The sequence below is a fragment of the Amborella trichopoda genome, chromosome 9 (genome assembly GCF_054954075.1).
Source record: "Amborella trichopoda isolate Santa Cruz 75 chromosome 9, AtrichopodaSantaCruz75HAP2 v2.0, whole genome shotgun sequence".
Classification (NCBI taxonomy): domain Eukaryota; kingdom Viridiplantae; phylum Streptophyta; class Magnoliopsida; order Amborellales; family Amborellaceae; genus Amborella; species Amborella trichopoda.
Genome location: NC_142344.1, coordinates 53,892,097 through 53,913,328, shown reverse-complemented (window position 1 = coordinate 53,913,328; position 21,232 = coordinate 53,892,097). Strand labels below are relative to the sequence as shown.

General features: G+C 34.5%; 2 protein-coding genes across 11 annotated transcripts in view; both read left to right on the top strand.

The window, feature by feature from the left end:
* The window catches only part of LOC18447887 (Sodium Bile acid symporter family), a 32,244-nt gene extending 19,139 nt beyond the window's left edge, over nucleotides 1–13,105 (top strand). For 6 of the 8 annotated variants that reach the window (XR_016040389.1, XR_016040388.1, XM_088846236.1 and 3 more), the window contains exons 8-10: nucleotides 11,893–12,146; nucleotides 12,241–12,323; nucleotides 12,694–13,105. Coding sequence is in view for 6 of the 8 variants with exons in the window: in XM_088846236.1 (XP_088702362.1) it covers nucleotides 11,893–12,146; nucleotides 12,241–12,323; nucleotides 12,694–12,783 (427 nt within the window). In the remaining 2 variants the exon portion in view is untranslated. Of the gene's footprint in view, nucleotides 1–11,892; nucleotides 12,147–12,240; nucleotides 12,324–12,487 lie in introns of all 8 variants that reach the window. The other 2 variants (XM_088846234.1, XM_088846233.1) reach the window with 1 other exon arrangement.
* Nucleotides 13,106–15,270: 2,165 nt separating this feature from the next.
* LOC18441511 (YCF49-like protein) lies at nucleotides 15,271–19,828 on the top strand. 3 transcript variants are annotated; one of them, XM_011627739.3, is made up of 5 exons: nucleotides 15,271–15,690; nucleotides 15,906–15,984; nucleotides 17,225–17,293; nucleotides 19,143–19,278; nucleotides 19,539–19,828. In XM_011627739.3, exons 1-4 carry the CDS (start codon nucleotides 15,410–15,412, stop codon nucleotides 19,248–19,250), a joined length of 537 nt encoding a protein of 178 aa, XP_011626041.1. In that variant the 5' UTR covers nucleotides 15,271–15,409; the 3' UTR covers nucleotides 19,251–19,278; nucleotides 19,539–19,828. The 3 variants fall into 3 exon arrangements, 2 of the variants coding, with proteins under 2 accessions (XP_011626041.1, XP_006851799.1); XM_006851737.4 differs by having other exon boundaries at nucleotides 15,275–15,690; nucleotides 19,143–19,230; XR_016040390.1 differs by having other exon boundaries at nucleotides 15,281–15,690; nucleotides 17,185–17,293.
* Nucleotides 19,829–21,232: the final 1,404 nt, after the last annotated feature.

Below are 21,232 nucleotides of genomic sequence, written 5' to 3'. Positions count from 1 at the left end.
TTCTTTGAAAAAATTCAAACAATAGAAGAGAAGACATACATAAGTACTGATGGTACTACAACAGCTAGTACACATCCACCTGAGAAAAGTATTATACTTAAAGCAGGCATTCCAAAAAAGAATGAGCCTGTACATTCCTCATCCTTCTATGATATAGTGGCTACACCATATAAAGCCATACCTAAAGAAATAAATAAAAAACAGGAATACATACCTCATATTGTAGAACAAAATAATTATACAAACCTATATCTACAATCTCTTGGAAAGCAAACTGAACGAATAGAGAGAATAGTATCCAAGGAAACACCTACTATATCTCCCATTCCTAAATCAGTATTATTTAAACCACCTTCTGAGTTAAATAAGAATAAATTCCACATCGGAGAAAATAATAAATCCCTTATGGATCAATTAATTTCCAAATTATCCCAACTAGATCTGAAAGGAGTACCTTCATCCCAAATCAATATTCCTGCACCAACCATAACTTCCCAAATACCTGAGTCTTCTGACAAAGGAAAAGCTGTCATACCTGAGCATGAAACAATGATGCTCACAGAGGAAGAACCCATAATAAAGGATACAATCCAAAACCAGGAAAAAGCATTCATGGATACTACACCTCTAATGGATACCATCAACAAAATAGCTTATGGAAAATATTGGAAACCCATAACAGCCTTACCCTATCATAAGAGACCTACTCCTGTTGACATTCAAATAGAAGAAGATTCAATACAACAGGCAGTATCTTATTCTAGAAGATCTATAGTGAATTGGCAAATAGATGGTCTATCAGAACTAAAAATATTAGATGTCATGAGACATATGACCATGTATGCCTATGCAAATAAAATGGCAGGCAACCATGATCAAGAAGTTGCCAAAGCAATAGTAAATGGATTTACAGGATGGTTAAGAGGATGGTGGGATTTTTATGTGGACGATGATACCAAACAAAGAATTTTGAATAATACCAGACAATGGACAGGACGGAATGAACAAAATCAAGAAGTTATCTATACAGAAAGTGATGCTGTAAATACCTTACTATATACAATCACATTACATTTTGTAGGCAGTACTTCATTACTAGCAGCAAGATCAGAAGACTTGCTATCTAATTTACGCTGTCCTACTCTTTCTCATTACAAATGGTACAAAGATGTATTCTTTTCAAGGCTTTTAATACGAGAAGACTGTCAGCTAGACCATTGGAAGGAAAAATTTATAGCTGGTCTTCCATATCTATTTGCAGAAAAAGTCAAGGAAAGACTTCGCAAAAAACATAATGGAATAATAGTATATTCATCATATACACTCGGAGAACTCTCCGCAGAAATATGTGCAGAAGGCTTAGCCCTATGCACCGATATGAAATTAAAAAGACAAATAGATAAACAAAAGCTCACAAAGAAAAAAGAACTTGGAGATTTCTGTGAGCAATTTGGCTATTACTTAGATAGAAAAAATATGCCTGATTATGTCAAAAAGAAGAAGAAAAAATACAAAAAAGAAAAATATATTAAAGCCAAAAAGAAGAACAAAGATCAAGAATACTATTTAAGATACCCAATTCCAAATAAAAAAGATTTATTAGATAGAGTTGCTCAAGCATGTATATTCTCAAAATTTGATATGAAATCAGGATACTGGCAAATCCAGATCCAAGAACAAGATAAATATAGTTTTATTTATTTATTGGTTTTTATGTTTCAGGTTTTCAAGTTTATTTGGAAGCAAGTTTATTTGGAAGCGATTATAACAAGTATGTGAACAGCAAGCTGTTGTAAGTTACTATGGATTGCAATATTTTATAATAATTTAAACAGAATAATATAATTCCTATGAATGGAACTATTGAAATATCAATTATTATCCACTGGGCGTAACTAGTGTCACTTATCTTAATATTGAACAAAATTTTAAACTGCATAACAGGCAGACATATAGGCAGGCATAGAATCACATTAGCATCTTTATTAATATTCACATCTGTTTACAAGATAGAAAGAGAGAGTAATACAGAGAAAAGAAAAGAAGGATATTACATAAAAACAAGAAATAAAATAGAGGAATAAAACAGAGAGGGATAAAACAGAGCAGAGTAAGCTAGATCGAAAGTAAGAGACTTACTGAGCACACAAACAGTAACTGGAAAACAGTTTCCAGTGAGGAGGGCAATATGAAGGCAAATCTGTGAGATTACAATCACACATAAGTATAGAGTGAGGTAAAAGAGAACTTGGTTCAGCTATGAGGGCGAAGATAGCTTCTGATAGAAATTGTATAAACAGTTGCAGAGGTATGAACTTTTGCAGAGGTTCGCACAGTTCGTACTGTTGCAGAGGTGTATTTTGGCTGTGAGAAAGGTTCAGAGTTCTGTAACTGGGTTGAGGTTTACAAAGTTCAGGTAACAGGGTTTCTATGGTTCAGAGGTACTTTGCAGGGGTCGGAGGTCTGAGGTATGAGGTCTGAAGTCTGAGGTTTGCAAGTTTGCTTGGATCCATGTGAACCTGATGTTCATCAATGGTAATATCCATTAAAAAGGCTCTTTCGATATATTCTGATCTTGGACTGTTGGTAGGAAGAGTGGATTTGGACTGGGCTGGTGAGAATGTAGGAGTTGAAGTTCGAGCTTCTGAGTATGTAATTTGATGAACTGGGGATTGAGATGGTGAGCGAATATTCAGGGGTGAAGGTTCCCTTTCATATGGAACTAAAGAGTGCATGGGTTGTTTTCCCCGGCGAGTATTGCCTCGGGAGCCCATATTTAAGGATGAAAGATCCTTATCAGATAGGTTATCTTGGAATAATTGAAGTGCAAGTGAAAGTGGTGATTCGTCGTTGGCGTCAGTGTTGCCCCCCTGCAAAAATTCACGGGTCAGAAAATCGGGTAAAGAATTAGAAGACCCAGGAAGATGTTCAATAGAGAAATCAAAGGCAGAGAGAATATTAATGTGTTGATCGATAGATTCAGAGAATATTAAGATTATTAAATATAAATTATCCAACGCCTCTGTATGTAATAATCATCAATGTATTGATACACCATTTATTATGGTTATGGTTAAAGGACTGAGCCAATCAGTAATCCTAGGAGTCCCATTCCTAACATTGCTCTATCCTATAACTATTGATGAAACAGGAATTTCATCAACAATTCAAAATATTCCAATACATTTTAACTTCATACATAAACCTAAATTAAAAGAATTGAATAATGTCAAAAGCCAGTTGGAAGACAAAGAAAAATTTCTTTGTACACTTAAACAGGAAGTGAAATATAAAGTAATTGAAGAGCAAATACAAATGCCTTCAATACAACAAAAAATTCAATCAATACAAAAGCAAATAGAAACATCAATATGTAGCGAACATCCTAATGCTTTTTGGGATAGAAAAAAACATAGTATCAGCTTACCATATGAATCAAACTTTACTGCAAGCCAAATCCCTACTAAAGCTAGACCAATACAAATGAATACTGCTTTGTTGGAAATGTGTAGAAAAGAAATAGCAGAACTCCTACAGAGAAAGCTCATACGACCAAGTTCTTCACCTTGGAGTTGTGCAGCTTTTTATGTGAATAAAAATGCTGAAAAAGAAAGAGGAGTTCCTAGATTGGTTATAAATTATAAACCATTAAATAAAGTATTAAAATGGATAAGATACCCAATTCCAAATAAAAAAGATTTATTAGATAGAGTTGCTCAAGCATGTATATTCTCAAAATTTGATATGAAATCAGGATACTGGCAAATCCAGATCCAAGAACAAGATAAATATAAAACTGCATTTAATGTTCCATTTGGTCAATACGAATGGAATGTGATGCCTTTCGGTTTAAAAAATGCACCATCAGAATTTCAAAAAATAATGAACGATGTCTTCAACTCTTACTACCATTTCATGATAGTCTATATTGATGATGTCTTAATATTCTCTGAATCTATCGATCAACACATTAAACATATAAATACATTTATCCATGCTGTAAGCCAAGCAGGCTTAGTTGTTTCTGCCAAAAAGATTACACTTTTCAAAACCAATATTAGGTTTTTAGGACATATGATACACCATGGTACTATTATCCCAATAGACAGATCCATAGCTTTTGCTGATAAATTTCCTGATAAGATTCTTGATAAAACTGAATTACAAAGGTTTTTAGGATGCCTCAATTATGTAAGTGATTTCTATCCTAACCTTGCTTTGGACTCCAAACCATTATATGATAGACTCAAGAAGAATCCACCTTCTTGGTCTGATATTCATACTCAAGCAATAAAGGTAATAAAGAGTAAGGTAAAAACCCTTGAATGCCTTTCTCTCCCACATCCTACTGCTTTTAAAATCATTGAATGTGATGCCTCTGATAAAGGACTTGGCGGCATCTTAAAACAACAAATAGATTCCAAAGAACAATTACTACGCTATACCTCAAAGGCTTGGAATTCAACCCAATTGAATTACTCCATGGTCAAAAAAGAATTATTAGCTATTGTTCATTGTATCACAAAGTTTCAAAGTGATGTTTTAAACCAACATTTTCTTATACGAACAGATTGCAAAGCCGCCAAAGATATTCTGCAAAAAGATGTTAAAATTTTGATTTCTAAACAAATCTTTGCCCGCTGGCAGGCTATTCTCTCTGCCTTTGATTTCTCTATTGAACATCTTCCTGGGTCTTCTAATTTTTTACCCGATTTTCTGACCCGTGAATTTTTGCAGGGGGGGCAACACTGACGCCAACGACGAATCACCACTTTCACTTGCACTTCAATTATTCCAAGATAACCTATCTGATAAGGATCTTTCATCCTTAAATATGGGCTCCCGAGGCAATACTCGTCGGGGAAAACAACCCATGCACTCTTTAGTTCCATATAAAGGGGAACCTTCACCCCTGAATATTCGCTCACCATCTCAATCCCCAGTTCATCAAATTACATACCCAGAAGCTCGAACTTCAACTCCTACATTCTCACCAGCCCAGTCCAAATCCACTCTTCCTACCAACAGTCCAAGATCAGAATATATCGAAAGAGCCTTTTTAATGGATATTACCATTGATGAACATCAGGTTCACATGGATCCAAGCAAACTTGCACCATTATACTTATTAAATTATCTTAATCCTATCAATGGGGTTAAGACCAGAGAATATTATGAAGCCATTCTGATGGAAACAGGGTCCATCTCTGTTGTCCATTACTTTCAACAGAATACCCGAATCATAGCCTATTCAAAAGTACAGATAAAGAAATTACTTCCTTATACTGAGTGGGGTTCCAATCCCGCACAAGGCAAAAAATTACAAAATCCTGAATTTTCTTATAAGTATTTCAAATATGCTGAGTACATAGAAGCTTGGCATAAATTTTTCTATTATCAAAACCCTAACAATACTCATAGCTGGTATTTACAATTTCGGCTATCAATTTTTGAAAGGTTCCCCACCTGGTTTCAAAACTGGTATTTTGTGTGGGGATCAACTGCTATGATTTTACCTCCTGCTTTTAAGGAGCTGCATGAGCAATTTATACAATACAATAATATCAATAATTCAGTTGACACTCACCTTTACTTTATGGCTTTATACCAAATCCCTTGGATTATGAAATGGGATTATACCATATCACCCAATACTTTCAATGATTATACATACATCCCACGATTAGGAAAAACCATCTCTGTAAAATGGTGGGATATCTTTCAAATGGATCTCACCAGAACTACTCCAAAAAGAATACCACCCAAAGCACCTATATACCAGGAAAACCCAAATACTCCAAACACTTCTTTTGATTTTCCTACCTACCTGCGAAATATGCTTCAAACCAACCCACATGCTTCAAAAGAAGAACTGGAGAAACAAATGAAAGAGATCTTTGCTGAAGCAGGAAGAAAACCTACATCTTCCGAAGAAACAGTCCAGTCTTCTCCACTACACACCAATAGGTACCTCCAATTCAGTCAGAGGATCCGGAAGAAGATGATCCAGACGAATTCAGCCAAAGACCATGAATTGATCATCCATGACATCACCATCCACCATCCAGAAGCAATAGCAAGACATCATATGGGACAAACAAGGGTCCCACCTCAGACAGCAAACACTGTACTCCAATTGTAATAAGGCCAAAAGAGCCACTGTGCATAGATGCTTTACTTTTTTATCTTTTTGTACAAAGAGCATCTACTATGCTCAAAAGTCTTGTCCACTAGCACCTCTCTCTTTTTTGTCGTATTCTACCGACAAACTCTTTTGTCGTATCTACCGACACCCTGACCCCTCTCTTTTGTCAGGATGTGCCGACACTCTCTCTTGACCCCATCTGCCAACTAAGGCATCTCTTTTTTTGTCCTCTTCTCCTAATGCTTGCCAGCTTCTTCTGTCCTCTTCTCCTAATGCGTGCCAGCTGGCCCATAATTGAGATTCCTTTCGAATGCCTCAACTCCTATAAAAGGAAGGCTCCTCCCTCGTCTGAAGCAGGGCCTAACTTCTCTCCTCGTCTCCTATCCAAAAGCCTTCAAGCCTCTTAGCTTTCCCTGAACCTTCAAGCCTCTGAGTTTTCCCTGAAGCCTCTAAACCTTTACCTGAAACCTCTGCAGTCCACCTCTGCAACTTACCTTGAACTTCAGAAACCCTAAACCTTGCAAACCTCAGACTTCAGACCTCATACCTCAGACCTCCGACCCCTGCAAAGTACCTCTGAACCATAGAAACCCTGTTACCTGAACTTTGTAAACCTCAACCCAGTTACAGAACTCTGAACCTTTCTCACAGCCAAAATACACCTCTGCAACAGTACGAACTGTGCGAACCTCTGCAAAAGTTCATACCTCTGCAACTGTTTATACAATTCCTATCAGAAGCTATCTTCGCCCTCATAGCTGAACCAGGTTCTTTCTTACTTCACTCTATACTTATGTGTGATTGTAATCTCACAGATTTGCCTTCATATTGCCCTCCTCATTGGAAACTGTTTTCCAGTTACTGTTTGTGTGCTCAGTAAGTCTCTTACTTTCGATCTAGCTTACTCTGCTCTGTTTTATCCCTCTCTGTTTTATTCCTCTATTTTATTTCCTGTTTTTATGTAATATCCTTCTTTTCTTTTCTCTGTATTACTCTCTCTCTTTCTATCTTGTAAACAGATGTGAATATTAATAAAGATGCTAGTGTGATTCTATGCTTGCCTATATGTCTGCATGTTATGCAGTTTAAAATTTTGTTCAATATTAAGATAGGTGACACTAGTTACGCCCAGTGGATAGTAATTGATATTTCAATAGTTCCATTCATAGGAATTATATTATTCTGTTTAAATTATTATAAAATATTGCAATCCATAGTAACTTACAACAGCTTGCTGTTCACATACTTGTTATAATCGCTTCCAAATAAACTTGCTTCCAAATAAACTTGAAAACCTGAAACATAAAAACCAATAAATAAATAAAACTTCGTCAAGCCAAAACAAATGACAGTGTTGTAGATCCTGGCGCAAAGTGGTATCAGAGCCATACAGTGATACACTGTCAACCAAATTACAACAGTAGAACTATTCCACAGTGGAACTGTGCAAACAGTTATAATTGTTGAATTTGTAAAACTGTTCTTTTCACTCCATAGGATAAGATAAAGATACATTTTACTATAAGAAACCAAGTGAGATTGACCACCAAGAAAGTTAGTCCGAGAGTTAAGACAAGAGACAAGTGAACGCCGATGCGAAAAGTACCGCCAAGGCCAGGAGAGCCGCTTAGGGAAAAAAGCTAAGGCCACTGAATGTCCAGATTGTCATTATCCGCAACCTACGGATGGCAAATCTCATAAAGAATCTTACTGGTAAAACTGTACCTTCATCTTCAAAACTTAGAGTTAAAAATAAAGAACAAATTATCATAAATGATATTGAGGAAAATATTCAAAATTGGAATATTCCCAAGGTACCAATTCATGATGTCTATAATAAAGGAACATTTAAACTTAAGATGGGTTATGCCATCAAGACTGTAGAAGAAAGTCTATCAGTAACGTAAAACCAAGAAGACTTCCACCTACTCTCGAAAAAAGTAATAGAAAAACATAAAGAAAATAATTACAAATATTTACACATTGGCCTCATTCAAATAGCCGTAAAACCTTTGACCCGACCAGGGTTGAACACTTCTGTGCTTGTATGCCTAAGAGATACAAGACACAATATATTCACCGACTCTCTACTAGGCATGGTTGAATCCAGCCTCTGTAGCGGTCCAATTTATTTTAACTGTTTTCCTAATTTTTCTGTTTCTTTAACTGACCCAAATATCCTAGATATATTAACAATAAATCTCAAGACACATGGATTCAATATGGTCCATGGTTCACAAAATCTTGCAATAGTCTATAGAATATACTATAAGGTCATGAACACATTAAGTCCCAATACCTTAAAACTTGATCAAAAGGATCAAACAATTTTATTCCAAACAAATATAGAAAAATCTAATATGATAGTTCCAAAAACCATAAAATGGTCAGATATAATTCTACCTCAATCATGGGCATTACAAAATGCCAATCAACCACAAGAAATTCCTCAACATCATATTCCCAATCATATCATCGAACATACAGATGGAAATGTAGAAATACAATTTCAAAATTTACATATACGAGATGATATTGACATTAATAGGAGGAAAAATAATAAACAGAATATACCAAGTAGGAAATCAATTTCCCACAACCCAAATGTTATCATATTACCTCCTCCTAGTCATCCTTCTTCATCCAATAATCAAATGACTTTATCCAATTCAAACATACAATTTCAAGGAACACATAGGACCAGAGATAATATTGTAATTCCAACATATACATCAACATCTCATCCTACAACTTCGAATACTGAACCCAGTATAGAAGAATTACAGGACTTCCAAGTCTGTACATTACAACTTGAAGAGGATAATAATACTCAATATTCGGAAGAATATATCGCAGCTTATCTAGCAGCCAAGCTAGAACGAAAACAAAGAAAAATAAATAAAGCTTTTATCAAAAAAGATTATTTATCAGAAGAAAATAAAAATATCCGAGAATGGTATTTAAAAAGATTTCAACCACCTAGACTTTTGGAATTACTACATAAAAAATATAATAAATTTTTACATAAAGAAAGATTAAATATAGGATTCTTTCACTGGCTCAGAGATATGTGTTTAGAGAAAAATATTCCTACTCCTTTATTTGAAAAAATTCAAACAATAGAAGAGAAGACATACATAAGTACTGATGGTACTACAACAGCTAGTACTCATCCACCTGAGAAAAGTATTATACTTAAAGCAGGCATTCCAAAAAAGAATGAGCCTGTACATTCCTCATCCTTCTATGATATAGTGGCTACACCATACAAAGCCATACCTAAAGAAATAAATAAAAAACAGGAATACATACCTCATATTGTAGAACAAAATAATTATACAAACCTATATCTACAATCTCTTGGAAAGCAAACTGAACGAATAGAGAGAATAGTATCCAAGGAAACACCTACTATATCTCCCATTCCTAAATCAGTATTATTTAAACCACCTCCTGAGTTAAATAAGAATAAATTCCACATCGGAGAAAATAATAAATCCCTTATGGATCAATTAATTTCCAAATTATCCCAACTAGATCTGAAAGGAGTACCTTCATTCCAAATCAATATTCCTGCACCAACCATAACTTCCCAAGTACCTGAGTCTTCTGACAAAGGAAAAGCTGTCATACCTGAGCATGAAACAATGATGCTCACAGATGAAGAACCCATAATAGAGGATACAATCCAAAACCAGGAAAAAGCATTCATGGATACTACACCTCTAATGGATACCATCAACAAAATAGCATATGGAAAATATTGGAAACCCATAACAGCCTCACCCTATCATAAGAGACCTACTCCTGTTGACATTCAAATGGAAGAAGATTCAATACAACAGGCAGTATCTTATTCTGGAAGATCTATAGTGAATTGGCAAATAGATGGTCTATCAGAACTAAAAATATTAGATGTCATGAGACATATGACCATGTATGCCTCTGCAAATAAAATGGCAGGCAACCATGATCAAGAAGTTACCAAAGCAATAGTAAATGGATTTACAGGATGGTTAAGAGGATGGTGGGATTTTTATGTGGACGATGATACCAAACAAAGAATTTTGAATAATACCAGACAATGGACATTTATTGTCAAAAGCCAGTTGGAAGACAAAGAAAAATTTCTTTGTACACTTAAACAGGAAGTGAAATATAAAGTAATTGAAGAGCAAATACAAATGCCTTCAATACAACAAAAAATTCAATCAATACAAAAGCAAATAGAAACATCAATATGTAGCGAACATCCTAATGCTTTTTGGGATAGAAAAAAACATAGTATCAGCTTACCATATGAATCAAACTTTACTGAAAGCCAAATCCCTACTAAAGCTAGACCAATATATATATATATATATATATATATATATATATATATATATATATATATATATATGGGAAAAGATCCTGTCAGCCCACGGGCAGATATCTATAGTGTTAGTCAACGGCCCAGATTCAAACTGGGGCCAATCCAATGGTCACGACCTCATTACGTATTTCAATTTTTATTTTTTTTATACAAATTCAAATTACTTGAAATTTTGAGTGTCTATTCTTAAAACATAGGAGAGTCTAATAAAAATATACAAAAATAATTCGTAAAATATAAATTGACCAAAATACCTTGAAAATGTTTTGGTGGTATTTTGGTCAATTTATATTTTACAAATTATTATTTTTTATATTTTTATTACGTACGTCTTGATGAGAATAATGAACGTCTAAAATTTCAAGTGATTTGAATTTGATTTAAAAAAAATGAAAAATTCAAATACGAAATAACGTTGTGATCGTCAGATCGGCCCATATTCAATCTGAGCCGTTGGCTGAAACTGTAGCTATCAGCCCGTGCTAACAGAATCCATTATATATATATATATATATATATATATATATATATTAATATTTTTTTTAGAAATCGGATCATAATGAAAATTTAGAAGTGTGTACTAAAAAATAAGGCACACAATTAAAAAATTTATAAAAAATATTTATCAAAATATAAAATGATAAACATACCCCTGAAATATGACAGGGGTAATTTGGTCATTTTAAATTATTGAAAATAGTTTTTTTTAATATTTTTATATGGTGCGCAATAGTGTTAGGTATATACACCCAAAATTGCACCTTAATCAGATTTATAGAGAAAAATTAAAATTAAAATAGTAATATATATTTTGAACTACTCGATGAAGATCCAATGTCTTGGATTCCACCTATATTACTATTCATTATAGCTGCCTAGCTATTATAAAGCTTATTCATATATATATATATATATATATATATATATATATATATATATATATGGAAGAGATTACAAAAACCCTATAGGCGAAAATGAGCAGTATTTTCGCTCATAGGCCCGGCACCGTCCGATTTTTTCGGACGACGTGGATTAAAGATCGTCATGGATTTAGCATATTTGTGGCGGTTCGTCACGGACATAGCAAGTCTGTGACGGGATTTTTTCCACGTCAATTTGAACCAAAAAATATGGGGGGACCACCACAGCTCCCGTAGGTCCATGGCAGTTTTTAGGCAAAACCGTCGTAGACATAGCATGTCCGTGATGGGGGCGAAACATAATAGCACTTCGCTTATAGGCATTTTTAAGACTTGTATGTATATATATACACGTGTGTGTGTATTTGTATTTTTTTGCAGTTTCTTTTTCCTATTTTGTTCAAATTTCCTTCAAGCTACTTACCAGCCTCCACTACTTTACGTATTGCAAGATTTGCTCCTTCGATATGTTCGACAATCCGGCCTCTACTTGCGCCACTATCAGTGCTTGTGACTGCTTGTTGTGTTGGTTCCCCATTGGCCATCAATATGGACTCGATTCTCTCCCCCTTTGGGATCACTATTCTCCTGCCCATTGTTGTATTTCATGCATTAAGCTTCATAGCTGGCTATGGTCTTTCTGGGCTCGTCTTCCGAGGGACACCTGATGTGAAAGCTCTTCAAAGAACAATATCATATGAAACAGGTTAGTTCTTTTCCCTACTTAATGTGTTTTTACCAGTTAAATGAAAGTTAGTGTCGGCAATCTGATAGATCGGATCTTTATATATTTTTCACAGGAATGCAAAGCAGTCTTCTAGCTCTTGCATTGGCTAATAGGTTCTTCCAAGATCCACTTGTTTCTGTGCCTCCTGCTATCTCAGTAAGTCATCTAAGTTCCCCAATTCACACTGATTAATTTTGAGGCGAACACTTCATATCATAACTCGGGATTTGATTTGAATCTCGGGGTGCATTTATCTAAGAAAGATAATTTGACATTCACCTCTATGATTTACACTAATAAATTCTAAGGTATGCATACAGTTCATGCAAGAGAGGGAGAGAGAGAGACAGGCGATGCTGAAGAGAGAGAGAGAGAGAGAGACGATGCCGACCCCATAAGACTATGGCTGTTGTCCATAAACATTGGATCATAACATACCTTCCAAAAGCAAATGATCAATGCACATCTTTCATGGGAAACACAAGCCTCTGAAACTGAGTTGCTTTCCCTTGTGCCTAAATTGCAGGTTGTGATCATGTCACTAATGGGGTTTTCTTTGGTCATGTTTTGGGAGAAAAGAAGAGATCTTACTGCTAAGGAATCTTCACTGTCGTGATCTCATCTGAGATCGTTTTGTCCAAGAATTTCGTTGTAATATGTAAATAGTGATTAGCGAGAGTAGATATTTGAAGGTCTGGTAATTTGATCTGTAGTTGCAACAACTTTGCCCTTATAGGACTTCGCTAAATTATTGCGAGTAGCTAAGCATGTGGATATCAAGACGGGCGGTTTTGGAATAGATTTAGCGGAAATGAAGTGGCAATATTAGCCCCAATTTAGAGATGCTATAGCTATGTGTATGATTAGCTCTGCAACACTCACTTTGGTTTTTACATGCCAATTGACTATGATGCGTAATGTTTAGAAGGTTTTTGTGACTCGGATCGCCAAGCCCAAATTTCAGTCCGCACTTGTGGATCAATGATTTAGATTGGTGATATGGTAAGAGAACCAGGTAAAATAAAATAAAAAAAATAAAGAAAAATAAAAATTTAAAATAATAAAAAGGGTGGGCTCGGATGGGCCCGTTTCGTAACAAAGGAAACCCGATATATGGTGAGAATCAGACAAGCTCCATGGCTCCTTAATCTAAATCATCGTATTTAAAAACCTTTGATGATGTGTGTTACCGTGCAAGAATCCAGTGCTCCTAAAAGACAATAGTGTAATTCTTGAGAGAGAGAATGTCGGACGGTGTTGTGTTGGAAGTATGTCGGAATGTTGGATGGTCGAAAAACAAGATACCTATATTTGTTAAAAAAAAAAAAGAAAAAAAAAAAAGGTACTAATAAAATGAGTCTGGTTGAGACGATGATGTTGAATATGTGGCGGACAAGAAAGGATAAAATTTTAAATGAATATATTTGATGGAATTTAGATGTAATTTCAATAGGCGATGAGATGAGGAAAAAGAGATTTAAGTGGGTTCGCTATATGTAATGTGAATTTAATACAACGCCATTTAGGAGTGTGCTCTATGTAGGTGATGTCAGGCTTATGTAGAGGATGTCACATCTTTTATATTGACAAAAAATATCGTTATTAAAAAAAAAAATCATGTACAAAACAATGGTATATAAATGTTTAAATATTATTGAGTACAATAATAAATAACTGGTGTGAGTATCCTGACATAATTTTAATTATTTTAATACTTATATAATATATATATCAAAATAAAAATATTTTATTTATAAATTGTAATACGTGTTTTTGTATCCATACTCGTAAACACATACTCATGTCAATATTCCTACAAGGATGTAGTTTTATGAGTCATAGAACTCATATGTAAATATGCTACCCCTCTTCATAATGCAAATTTGAGATAGATTTTGGTCCTAATTTTAAGTATATATAATTCCTAACATGGCTAACATAAATGTGTAGAAAATAAAAAAAATTTAAAAGTAAAATAATATGTTTTTTTTTTATAAAATCAAATAGTTGATTTTGCCTCTTTTTTTGAGAGAGACTATAACTCCACATTGATCTTTAAGATGGATGTAGATGTGGGATACAAATGTAGTCATGCATCCCCCGATACATACATTACTCTACTTCCCTACTAACAGTGTAACATGCGTAGCACTTTACTAAATGGAAATGGATAAGATGAGCCTGTTTGTTTTTGATACAAAGAGGTCACAATCATCGTTGACTGCTAGATTTGAAATAGAGTCGTTTAGGATGTATCATTGTTTAGGCAAAAGGTTTAAAACAAAATTTCTTGAATGTTGTGACACACTTTTGTTCATTGGATTTCACATCTAATTGCTAGAAGTAATAATTGTGACCTTCTTATACCAAATATACTTATACAATCTCTTATTAAATTAGGTGGAAAATTCGAGGCATACCAGTAATTTATAAGAGAAATATTTTATTTAAGACTGCAACTATGTACTATAGTAAGCGTACTTTAAAAAAACCTAATAAAAAATAATATTCTGAAGTTAGAAAACCTTCTAATTGATCATCTTTGTCTCGATATATATATGAAAAAAAATTTCAAGTCCTAAAAATAATACATCTTGCAATTACCTTGATCGTCATTTTTAAAATTTGTAATGCTTACAATCCAACTCGATTGGCACTATTTTTGAAAATCTAAATTCAAGCCATCATGAGGTTTTTAATGACAGAGCTATACCTCCCAACAACAAAATTTTAGAGACGCACATGCAAACAAAATTTAGATGATGTACCGTATACACACCTCATGTTCTTTAGGTTTCTGTATGGCCTAGGTTTTATGAAATCAAATAAAACCTCTCCTCAAATCTTCAAAGCATTTTCAGTAAAAAAAAAAAATATTTATCATGGTTTTAAAATTAATTTTCAATTCGAATAATAAAATATTAAAAATTCGAATAATAAAATATATAAATAAAATAATAATACACATCTTGTGTATATATGAGCACTTATTTTTAGGATAAAATAGAGAGCCTACAATATATACTAATTTTTGAAGTTTAAAATCCTAATTATTATTTTTACAACCACAATGTTCAAGTCAACGATGTAAAGATTTTCCGATGCTTGAATTGTAATCGAGGTGAGGCTTTACTTACTTTGATAGGGCTGCAGCCGTACCAAACCATCTCAGAATTTATCTTGAGGACACAGGAGGAAGACAAGTTTTCAAATCCAGAGTAAGTGGAATTGCCTGGACTGCCATGGCGGCCTGCTTCTCACTCCTTAATGCCACAACTGTAAGACCATTTCACAGTCGAATGCTTGCTTTCAATACTCTTAGGAGAAGAGTTCTTCTTCGAAGGCCTTTTTCTGAGAAGAATCGTGGGGCTGTTATTTTGGGAGCTGCATCTATTGTCCTAATTTTTGCAGAGAAGGCCTCCCCTGCTGAATTCCCTGTTATCGAATCTATCCTCTCGCAAGAACCTAAGAATGCTCTCTCTCTACCAACATGGGCTATCCATGTCTCCAGTGTTGCTGAATGGTCGTGTTAAACTTCCATTTCAACTTTCTCTCTCTAGCTTTTTTACCTCCATTTTTGTTTTGTTCTTTACTACTTGCTGGTTTCTCTCTCTACTAATTTGTGGTGTCTCTCCATCTCTCTCCTCTGATAATGTTTCTTGTCATCTCCACTTCATATTTGGCCTGTACTCTCTCTCTCTCATGATTAATGACGCAAATTCTGGTTTGTATTTACAGGGTTTCTGCCATGATTTTGGTTTGGCAATATGGAGAGAAGCCTGGATATGAAACTTGGAAGGGGCTTTCCTGGGCCATGGTAAGGCGTTTCACTCACTCTCTAAGCTGATTTCATCATTTTCTGGTTATATATTTTTCCCTTTACTCTAGAATTTTAGATAGTGATCTGTAACAGGATTTGAATTTTGGAAAGGTATTAGAGGTTAGTATGAAATTAAAAGAATCTAGCTTGAGAAGTCGGATAATATGCAGATTATAATTCTCTCATTCACCCTTTGAAAATGTAATTGTTGTTTATCTGCATTATCGAAGAGGATGCATGAAGTTCATTTTTCTTGGTTAATTGGCATTTGAAAATTACAATGTATTTTTTCCATCAAAAGAACATATACTCATTAAAATGTGACCTGGAAATTCTGGGAAAACTTTCATGCTTGGGTATGATGGATTCTTCGGCTCAAGACTAAAAATTCTTGCATTTAATAAAGCTGAAAATCATTACATTTAATAACTAATTGGAGAAAATTGGAAATTATACCATGCTACATGTGAGATTCATACAGAGAACCATCCTCTTCATGACAGGGCAGTTTTCTTTTGCTTAAAGAGAAAAAAAAAAAAAAAAAAACGATAGCACAAATTCTAAGTACCACAGGACTGTACCCTAGGATTCTTGCTCTCTCTTTTCTCAGGATGATAACATACAACAGTATTTGATATAATCTTTTTAAACTTCTCAATACATTTTCTAATTCTCATATAAGTTTCCTGTCTGTGTCTATCTTAAGCATGTGCATGTAGATATCACATGTTATAGTTGTCATCATATCGTGGATTTTTTTTTTTTTTTCCATTTTTTCTACTAAGTGATCTATAACGACAATGTGGTCTACTGTTTTCTGTTTCGTCACGTTCCTATCAGAAAGTGCTGTCTGAGAATGCTGGCCAGATATGTTGGCTTTCACCTTGTAGAAAATTTAAGTGTATTTATTACTTCTGAATCTCCAATGTATTCTGCATTTTGCTTCAATGGTTGCAGATCAATGCTTTAAAGTTTAAACATTGATTTTTACCCCCTTTATTCTCCAATTTTTTTGGTTACGTCCAAGCTCCCTATTTCATTTTGAGGCCGATATATATTGAAAAAAAAAGTGTGGTATTTGCATTGTTGCTGGATTTTCTTTTATAAATAATCAAGGAGTCCAGGAACAGATGGAAGGGATATTTGGAGTGTGTACGTCATCTTCACGTGAATGTAAGCTTCTTATTTCTTGTTCAGGTAACGCTATCTTTACTCACCGCATGATTGAACTTATTAGGTGCCCTTGCTTGGTGGAGCATTTTGTGCCTGCACATGGCATTTCTTCTACAATTCTGAGTCACTTGATGTGAGTATCAGCAGTGTTGTTTGTGTTTGTGATTCTCATTTGGATTTTTAGAATTGGTGATGACATTTGGGGAGGTTTATTTTTTGTGATTTAGTCAACCACTTGGTCATCGTCTGCTATAGTGGTAATGAAAGCACAGTTGTTTTCTATATTACATTTGTTATGCCTGCTTCAATTTTAGTATTAATTTCTCAATATTGACAGAAATGTCAATTTTGACATTGTAGAAAATAGTTGAATTCGTTCGATAGTCACGTTGATATTAGTAATACCTATCCAACAAATAGTACCTGCAATCCTGGGCAGTGAAACCCCTCTGTATTAGTAAATAATTCATGTTAAAATAGTGGTTCTCATATAACTGCATAAAGTAAGAAATTGTAATAGCATTGTCTCATGTCTTAACAATGCGCCTTTCTATTATTTAGTGTAATAACATTTAAGATCACTTGGATGTAACATTGATGTTATTTCCATTAAGGAAATTTATCAAAATACACCTCACTTTTTAACTATTTTAACATTTTACACTTTTTCTACTATTCCAGCTCAAAATCCTGAGTTTTTTTATGGGCATTTGAAATTAAATCAAAACATATGGTCAAAATATAAAATAAGTTAATGCTTTAGGTGTATTTTGACAAATTTCCCCTCCCATTATTGTGAAGAAAATGGGTCGTGAGATTCAATAAAAATACCTGGAGTTTAGTTTAAGCTTTAAAGCATGTATAGATTCACATGGCTTAGACTTTGAGGCAAGCATAATGGCAGAAAAATTATTGTTTGTCATTGATGTTACTTCGGGCTGCACTGCTTTTGGTCACCTATGTTCTTTAAAATGGTCGTATCTTAATCTAATTATCACTGTGACTAAATTTCCTAGCTTGAAACCTGCAGTAATTATTATGGGCCTCTTGCCTATTAGGGAAACCTACAGTACCTATTGCCTCATGGCAATTATGGAAATCTCCATGTGGTGGCAAGGCACATTGACCAAGCATAAACCCTTATCTGTGTTAAATTTGTATATCTGACTATATTATATGATTTTCCTACGGCAACCTATATATATGAGAGTTGCAACCTTGACTTGTATGGTATCTCCTATAAGAATACATGCATATTTGTAGGGCTAATTGCCCCATGATTGATACAAGTTGAAAGACATCTATATTTTGCCCAACCATATGCTTGGAAATTTCTTTCTTTATTCTCTCTCAGTCTTAACATTAACAAATGACTAATCCTTGTGAATTTTATATTTCTTGCTAAAATTCATATTGCAGTGGCTGTAGAATTATGCAACCCACTGTGATTTCTTATGGAAAAATATCAATGAGGGACACAATTGCATTTTAGTTAAATAGGACAAGGTATGCTAGGGTAAGAAAACTGATGACTTCGTTACGAAATTTTTTCCAGTGTAGCTGATTTTTGTTTGTCCTGCTTTTTTTCTTGTGCCATGATGTTATTCCTCATCAAATATAACACATCACGCTGTTTACATCTTACGTTATGGTTCGGTTTGCCCTTTTGAGCTCTTTTGGAAAAACTGTGCCTGGATCACCTCATAAGACATGCATATGCTTGAGAGACTTAACTTTTCAAAATATTGCCTGTACTGGTTCATTTTCTCGAAATAACTATTTTAAGTTGATTCATTTCATACATTCTGATAAAATTGTTTGGTTTATTAAGTACCAAACCATGCAAAATATTGTTCAAGCATGGCTGTGAGATTCCAACCTTCTGGACACCTGCATGATTTATGTTGCCCTTTTGAAATTCAAAATAACCTTTCCCAAAAGCTTTGAGATACAAGCCATTGATGCCTTTATGATATGTGTAGGTACTGGTGGCTCTACAAGCTGCTCTAACAGTTATAGGAAACACGACGATGTGCATAGCTGCATTTCGCATTTTCAAATCAACTCAAGGTGATTCCAAATCTCCATAGGTAGAGCCCATTTGGTTAAGCCTTACAGGTGAGGAAAATTTGTTTTCCACATTTTACATTGTTTAAGTTGGTTGCTTGTTTCTTTTCTTTTAGAATTCAATTGCAATGTTTGAGTAGGTCCAAATTTTGGGATCTTAAATAGTCCCAACTAGGCTTTTACCATAGGGAGCAAATGTACATTTTGCTCAAGAGCATAAACTCTTTTCTCATATTTCAATATAGTAGCAGCAATTGCCACCATCTTTCACTTAGTGATATTTAGACTTTAGGATATGTTGTTATTGTCAGGTTGCTCTTTCAAGTTTGAAGAGAAATACAGATGAAAGTGAAGAGCCGTCGTTTGATGCGGCAGTGGTGGCTACTTCTAGCAATATATATACATTTGCCCTTGGATTTTCGTGATTTCTCACCCTGCTGTAGTTAACAGGACAAGAAGAAAGCTATCTTGGGATTTGTAAGTGAGAGAGATGAATGAAACCTTTTTAGGGTATCTGTGCATATTATCTGGCCATGTTTGTGGACTGTACATTTCAATTCTTCAAAGATCCTCAAAACTATATTATTTTTGGAGCTCTAAATTCGTGAATTTGTTGTGGAAAGTGATTTGGAATGTATTTTGGGTTCTAAAACCTTTGAAAACGCTGGCCGCCGAATGAGTTGACAGGCTCAAAACTTTTCTGGTTTTATACATAAATATTATTTATTTATTTATTAATGCATTGTACAAAAATAACCGTGCTTATTTGGTATTTGAGTACTGGGAAGGACAATATTGCATTGGTAAGAAGTCTAGACCCTGTTTTGGGACTCACTTTGCACTATTTATAACGGCATCCAGGTACTGTTTTGGAATTTACCACGCTTTGGTTTTAAATTTTTAATGATTATATGTAAAGGAAAATTTTAAGTGATTTTACCAAAATTTAATGTGTGAGAAAACTCGGTTTTTGGATTAGGGTGCTTTGATTGCCATTGCTTGAATTGTGCAATACTTTGAATTTATGGTTTGAAAGAAAACAAACTTTGAATGCCAATGAACATGAAAGAGAAGTTCTATAAGGAGATGTTCTATAGGACAATTGTGAGACTAGCCTTGTTTTATAGGGCTGATATTGAGTGGTCAAGAAACAACATACCCATAGGATGAATGTAGTTGAGATGAAGACGTTGGGATAGATGACCGGCAAGACAAGAAGGGATAGATTTTGAAATGAATACATTAAAGAGAATTTAGGAATGACTCCAATAGGTGATAAGATTATTATGTAGGTTGGCTATGTGCAGCACATATGTAGTACAACACATGTCAGGAGGTGCGAGTTGGTTCAAGTGGAAAATTCAAAAAAGGCAAAGGGTAGATTCTAAAAGACATGGTTGGAAGTAGTGAGAAAATATGTGGGTTACTGAGGGTATGATCATTGATAGAGCAGAATGACATATTGGGATTGACGTAGCTGACCCTGACTAGTTGAGAACTAATAATGATAATGAAAGAAAACATATTGGAGCTCGTGTGCAAAATGGGACGAATTATGCATTATCAACTAACGTAATTTATTTTAAGTCATAAATAATTTTCTAGAGCTCCTGAAATTGGGGGGTTGCAATTTATTCAGTAAGGTATTAAAATGTTGGTCATTGAAGAAATCTTAACGATAATCTGTACTGGACCAGGAAATAAACCTTTTTGAAACAGCTCGCAATTTTGAAGACTACAACTCAATAGTATGGTATATGGGAACATATTCCATAATCTATGGTGCCTTGGTTGTCAACATTTTCATGCAGGTCCCGTTATCTCTTCATCATTGTTTATCGTTTTCATGAACGGTGGCGACTTGACTATTCAATGGTCCATGGTCTTTTTATAGTCCCTTGGATTACTGAGTACTGTCCGTATATGTATGCATTTTGGGGTTTTTAAGTTACCTTTGAAAACAAGAGCTGTTGGAATTTGTCTGGAAAATAAAGGCTCTATATGA

Coding starts and splice junctions, on each gene's coding strand:
- LOC18441511 (XM_006851737.4), top strand. CDS start 15,410: ATGGCGGCCTGCTTCTCACTCCTTAATGCCACAACTGTAAGACCATTT. Junction 17,294..19,142: donor ACAATTCTGAGTCACTTGAT/GTGAGTATCAGC, acceptor TGATATGTGTAG/GTACTGGTGGCTCTACAAGC. Junction 19,231..19,538: donor CATTTTCAAATCAACTCAAG/GTGATTCCAAAT, acceptor TGTTATTGTCAG/GTTGCTCTTTCAAGTTTGAA.